This window comes from Oratosquilla oratoria, chromosome 29, assembly GCF_046742065.1.
Source record: "Oratosquilla oratoria isolate Oo_2021 chromosome 29, ASM4674206v1, whole genome shotgun sequence".
Lineage (NCBI taxonomy): Eukaryota > Metazoa > Arthropoda > Malacostraca > Stomatopoda > Squillidae > Oratosquilla > Oratosquilla oratoria.
Window position 1 is genome coordinate 19,914,356 of NC_134805.1, and position 6,307 is coordinate 19,920,662.

Here is a 6,307-nt window from a genome sequence, read left to right on the forward strand (position 1 = left end):
TGAAAATTTATAGCTATGAACAGAATATTATTCACTGGTATTTATAAATTTGGTAGTAGATTGTAATTGGTAAAATATCAATTCTGCAAAATAATCTAAACCTGAACAAAGTTCAATAATAACAAAACAATTCTAGTGACTTCCTAGCAGTTATGTCTGCTTGCTTAATCTGCAACTTACAGCATGTTATTTTCTACAAATCACTGACATATTTGACATCTCCTTTTCCATGTATCACAGAACTTGCTTCATAATGACTATCAAGCAAAACCTCATGAACCAAACATTATGTTCTGTTGAAGTTATACTACCGTGCCTTACCTCATTGTCAGGGCCCTGGTATCAATACCTTGAATACCTGGCACACATTCTGCCTTAAGCCATTCGTCCAGAGACTTGACTGAAGCCCAGTGAGAAGGTTGTGCACAAAGCTCTCCAATAATGAGCCCTCCAGCCCATATTCGCCAACTTTCAAACCATCTGAAAATTTTTACAAAATCAGACCATAGCATAAATATTGACTTGTGTCCAGTAACTATTTCAATGTGCCAATTAACCAAATCTAACTGTCATTACAACCTCCAGATCCGGCTGGGATTGGGATGGGGGTCTTTCAACAGAATAAAATTGTCTCCATTCCCACTAATACCTATCAAGAAATGATAAACAGCAAATGCTCCCCTTTTCCTACTAGCCAGTGACTAATAACCACTCCACACTAACACAATATAACCAAGTTGGAACTGTATATGAACTGAGGCTAGGTAGGATAAATTGTAGAGTAGGAGATTGACCTAGTTGTAATATACGGGAGGGGAGCTATGCTCGTGGTGACCCGTCTTTGCATCTCTCCGCATCAAGTTTTATCTTAAAATCTTGTATAGTGTTTGCACATACTGTTTTATTGTTTAATTTGTTCCATGTATTTATTGCTCTGTGTGGGAAACTGTTCCTTTTCAAGTTTTTTCTATAACTCGTTTCCTATATTCTATGATTAGGTAAATACATGATCCAATACAATACAAACACTAGACTAACTTAATGTCTTCAATCTCTACACTAACCCAATGTATATACCCCATGAAATGCATCATGAAATCTGTCTTACCTGGGCAGCCCAAGATCATCCTTTGACTGGTCAGGAACTCCATAGTTGCCTACTAAGGGATAGGTAAGTACAAGAAGTTGTCCACAATAGGATGGGTCTGTTAAGGCCTCAGGATATCCAACCATGCCAGTCTGAAACACTGTCAGGGGGGAAATAAAATTTGGTATGATACACTTTCATATAATGCAACTACATTCACCTATGCACAAGGAATAGCCGTCAATTCCACAATCTAATATTCAAATTTCTAGGATCTCTATCAATTTTAATCTTCTATAATTTTGAACAGATCTCCCTATCAATCGTTCACTGCAGGTTATGAAAGTTTCATGAAAAAATGAAAGCTTGACAAAGAAAGTCATAAACTCAGAAAGCAGAATTTTATTGAATTAAAAGGAAAATTATTTTGACAAGCATAGAGAACCAATCTCAATATGATACTGGCAAGCAAGGCCAGGACAAAACCAAATGAGGGAGGGGGTATAGGGAGAGAGGGGGGAGAGGGAGAGAGGGGGGAGAAGGGGGGGAAGGAGAGGGGGGAAGGAGAGAGGGGGAGAGAGAGGAGGGAGAGAGGGTGAAGAGGGAGAGGGGGACAGGAAGAGGGAGAGAGGGTGAAGAGGGAGAGAGGGTGAAGAGGGAGAGAGGGTGAAGAGGGAGAGAGGGTGAAGAGGGAGAGAGGGTGAAGAGGGAGAGAGGTGGGAGAGGGAGAGAGGGATGAGAGGGAGAGAGGGTGGAGAGGGAGAGAGGGTGGAGAGGGAGAGAGGGTGGAGAGGGAGAGAGGGGGGAGAGGGAGAGAGGTGAGGAGAGGGAGAGAGGGGAGAGAGGGAGAGAGGGGGGAGAGGAGAGAGGGGGGGAGAGAGGTGGGAGAGGGAGAGAGGTGGGAGAGGGAGAGAGGTGGGAGAGGGAGAGAGGTGGGAGAGGGAGAGAGGTGGGAGAGGGAGAGAGGTGGGAGAGGGAGAGAGGTGGGAGAGGGAGAGAGGTGGGAGAGGGAGAGAGGGGGAGAGGTGGGAGAGGGAGAGAGGTGGGAGAGGGAGAGAGGTGGGAGAGGGAGAGAGGGGGGAGAGGGAGAGAGGTGGGAGGGAGAGAGGGAGAGAGGTGAGAGGGAGAGGGAGGAGAGGGAGGAGAGGGGAGGGGTGGGAGAGCGGTGGGAGGGGGGAGGGTGGGGGGGGGAGGGAGGAGAGGGGGAGGAAGAGGGGAGGGGGGAGGGGGGGAGAGGGGGGGGGGGGAGTGAGGGGGGGGAGAGGGGAGGCGGGGGGGAGAGGGGGGGGGGGGGAGGGGGGGGGGGAGAGAGGGGGGAGGGAGAGAAGGGGGGAGGGGGAGGGAGGGGGGGGGGGGAGCGGGGGGAGAGGGAGGTGGGGGAGAGAGTGGGAGAGGGGGGGGGGAGGGGGGAGGGAGGGAGGAGGGGGGAGGGAGTGAGGTGGGGAGAGGGAGAGGGGAGAGGGGGGAGGGGGGGAGGGGGGGAGGGGGGCGGGAGGGGAGGGGGGGGGAGGAGGGGGAGAGGGAGGGGGGGAGAGGGGGGAGAGGGGCAGGGGGAGAGGGGGGGGAGGGCGGGGGGAGGGGAGGGGGGGGGGGGGGGGAGTGGGAGAGGAGGAGGGGGGGGGGAGAGGGAGAGGGGGAGGAGAGAGTGAGGGGGGGGGAGAGGGGAGGAGAGGGGGGGGGGAGGGAGGGAGGGGGAGAGTGAGGGGGGGGGGGGGGGGAGGGAGGGGGAGGGAAGAGAGGGGAGGGGGGGGGGGAGAGGGGAGGGGGGAGGGGGGAGAGGGGGAGGGAGGGGGGGGGGGAGAGGGGAGGGGGGAGGGAGAGGGGGGGGGGGGAGTGGAGAGAGGGGGGAGGGGGGGGAGAGGAGAGGGAGGAGAGGGAGAGGGGGGGGGGAGGGGGGGGGGAGGGAGGGAGGGGGAGAGGGGGAGAGATGAGGGGGAGAGGAAGAGAGGGAGGGGGAGGGGGGGAGGGAAGAGAGGGAGGGGGAGAGGAGGGGGGGGAGAGGGGAGAGAGGAGAGAGGGAGGGGGAAGGAGAGAGGAGAGAGGGAGCGAGAGGAGAGGTGGGGGAGAGGGGGAGAAGGGAGGGGAGAGGGACAGGAGGAGGGGAGAGGGAAGAGGGGGGAGAGGAAGTGAGGGGGAAAGGAGGGGGAGAGAGGAAGAGGGGGAGAGGGAAGAGGGGGAGGGAGAGAGGGGGAGAGGGGAGTGAGGGGGGAGGGAAGGGGAGAGGGGGAGACAGAGAGAGGGGGAGAGGGAGAGAGGGGAGAGGAAGAGAGGGGATAGGGGGAGAGAGAGGGGGAGAGGGAGTGAGGGAGAGAGGGAGAGAGGCGGGGGGGAGAGGGAGGAGAGGCGGGAGAGGGGGGAGAGAAAGGAGGGAGAGGGAGAAGGGGAGGGAGGAGAGGGGAGAGGAGGGGAGAGGGGGTGAGGGGGAGGGGGGAGGAGGGAGAGGAGGGGGGGAGGAGGGAGGGGGACGGGAGAAGGGGGAAGAGAGAGGGGGAGGAGGGGGGAGGAGGGGGGAGAGGAGTGTGAGGGAGAGGAGAGGGGGGAGTGGAGAGGGGGGGGGGGGGGGGGAAGAGGGAGGGGGCGAGAGGGGGAGGGGGTGAGAGGGGGGGAGAGGGAAAGAGGGGGAGAGGGAGTGAGGGGGGAGGAGAGGGGAGAGGGGGAGAGGGGAGGGGAGGGAGAGGGGGGGAGGAGGGGGAGACAGGGAAGAGGGAGGGGAGGGCGGAGGGAGAGGGAGGGGGGGGGAGGGAGAGAGGGGAGAGAGGAGGGGTGGGGAGCGAGGAGGGGAGAGGGGAGAGGAGGGAAAGAGGGAGAGAGGGAGGGAGGGGGGGCGGGCGGGAGAGAGGGAAGGGGGGAGAAAGGGGGAGGAGGGGGGAGAAAGGGGAGAGCGAAGAGAGAGAGGGAGGAGAGAGAGAGGAAGGAAAAAGGAGGGAGGGCGGTGAGGGGAGAGAGAGAGGGAGAGGGAGGAGGGGGGAGGGAGAGGAGGGAGAGAGGGAGAGGGAGAGGAGAGGGAGGGGAGAGGTGAAAAGGGGAGAGAGAGGAGAAAGGGGGAGAGGAGGGAGGAGGGGTGAGTGGGAGAGGTGAGAGTAGGGAGAGGGGGGGAGTAGGGAGAGAGTAGGGAGAGGGAGAGGAGTAGGAGTAGGGCGACGAGGGAGAGAAAGGGGAGAGAGGAGAGAGGAGAGAGGGGGAGAGGGTAGAGAGGGGGAGGGAGAGAGGGGAGAGGGAGGGGGGGGAGAGGGAGAGAGAGGAGGGAAGAGGGAGAGAGGAGGGAGAGGGGGGGAGAGAGAGAGGGGAGGGAGAGAGGCGGGGAGAGGGGAGAAGGGGAGAGGAGGGAGAGGGGGAGAGAGGAGGGAGAGGGGAGGAGGGAGGAGAGGGGGGGAGGGGGGGGGGAGAGGGGGGAGGGAGAGGAGGGGAGGGGGAGAGGAGGGGAGAGAGGGGGAGAGAGGGGGACGAGAGGGAGAGAGGGGGACGAGAGGGTGAGAGGGGGGAAAGGAGGGGTAGGGGGGAGAGGGGGTGGGGGAGAGAGGGAGAGGGGGGGAGAGAGAGGTGAGAGAAAAGGGAGAAAGGGGGAGAGAGGAGGGAGAAAGGGGGAGAGAGGGAGAGAGGGGAGGGAGAGAGAGGGGGTGGGGGAGGGAGGGAGAGGGGGGAAAGGAGAAAGGGGGGGGGAGAGGAGGGGGGAAAGGGGAGAGGAGGGGGGAGAAGGGGAGAGGAGGGAGGAGGGAGAGGGGGAGAGAGGGGGGAGAGGGGGAAAGGGGGAGGAGGGGAAAGGGAGAGGAGGAGGGAGGGGGGGAGGAGAGGAGGGAGGGGAGAGGAGGGAGAAGGGGGAGAGGGGGGGGAGAGGAGGGGGAGAGGGGGGAGAGAGCGGGGAGAAAGGGGAGGGGAAGAGGAAAGAGGGAGGGGGGGGAGAGGAGGGAGAGTGGGGAAGGGAGGAGGAGGGGGGGAGGGGGGGGGGGAGGAGAGGGAGAGAGGGGGGGGGGAGAGAGGGAGGAAGGGGAGAGAGGAGGGGGGGGGGGGGGGGGGAAGAGGAGGGAGGAGGGGGGGGAGGGAGAGGGGGAGGGGGGGGAGGGAGAGGGGGGGGGAGAGGGGAAAGGGGGAGAGAGGGAGAAGGGGAGAGAGGAGCGGGGAGAGGGGGGTGAGAAAGGGAGAGGAGGGAGGGAGGGGGGGAGGGAGGGGGGGGGAGGTGAGGGGGAGGAGAGGGGAGAGAGGGGGGAGAGAGGAGGGAGAGGGGGGAGAGGGAAAGGGGGGGGAGAGGGAGAAGAGGGGGAAGGGCAAGGAGGGGGGAGAGGGGAAAGGGAGGAGAGGGAAAGAGGGGAGGGGGGGATAGAGCGGAGAGGGGGGGGAGGGGAGGGAGGAGAGAGGGAGGAGGGGGAGGAGGGAGGAGAGAGGAGGGGGGGGGAGAGAGGAGGGGAAGGGAGAGAGGGAGAAAGGGGAGGGAGGGGGAGGAAAGGGGGAGGGTGAGGGGGAGAGGAGGAGGGAGGAAAGGGAGAGGCAGAGGGGAGAGGAGGGGGGGGGGGAGGGGAGGGGGGGGGGGGGACGAGGGGGAGGGGGAGGGCAGGGGGGGAGGGAGGGGGGGGAGGGAAGGGAGGGGGGGGGGAAAGGGAGAGGAGAGGGAAAGGGAAGCAGGAGGGGCGAGGAGAGAGGAGAGAAAGGAGAGGGGAGAGGGGGAGAGGGGGAGAGGAGGGCAAGGGGAGAGGAGGGGGGGAAGAGGGGGAAGGAGGGAGAGAGAGGGGGGAGGGGAGAGGAGGGAGAGGGGAGAGAGGAGGGAGAGCAGGGAGAGGAGGAGGGGGGAGGAGGAGGAGGGATGGAGGGGAGAGGAGGAGGTGAGAAAGGGAGAGAGGGAGGAGAGATAGAGGTAGAGGGAGAGAGAGGGAGAAGGGCGGAGGGAGGGAGAGATAAGGAGAGGAGAGGGGGAGAAAGGGAGAGAGAGGGGAAGGGCGGGGGGAGGGGGGGGAAAGAGGGGGAGGAGGGGGAGAGGGAGGAGAGAGGGAGGGGAGCGGAGGGGGGCGGGAGGTGAGGGGGAGGAGGAGAAAGAGGGGGGAGAGGAAGAGAGGGAGGGGGGGGCGGGGGAGGGGGAGAGGAGGGAGGGAGGAGGGGGAGAAGAAGGGGGAGGGAGAGAGGATGAGAGGGAGGGAGCAGAGGGGAGAGAGGTGAAAAGAGGGGGGAGAGGGAAAGCGAGGAGAGGAAAGAGGGGGGAGAGGGAAAGAGGGAGAGGGGGAGAGGGAAAGA

The 6,307-nt window shown here is 61.9% G+C and overlaps 1 protein-coding gene across 2 annotated transcripts in view; it reads right to left on the reverse strand.

Annotated features, from left to right (window-relative positions):
* Window positions 1–6,307, reverse strand: part of r (carbamoyl-phosphate synthetase 2, aspartate transcarbamylase, and dihydroorotase rudimentary) — a 147,393-nt gene that overhangs the window by 125,381 nt on the left and 15,705 nt on the right. For both annotated transcript variants that reach the window (XM_076211810.1, XM_076211809.1), the window contains exons 2-3: window positions 1,109–1,247; window positions 322–480 (exon numbers count right to left, since the gene is read on the reverse strand). In XM_076211810.1, coding sequence (XP_076067925.1) covers window positions 322–480; window positions 1,109–1,247 — 298 coding nt within the window. The remainder of the gene's footprint in view (window positions 1–321; window positions 481–1,108; window positions 1,248–6,307) is intronic.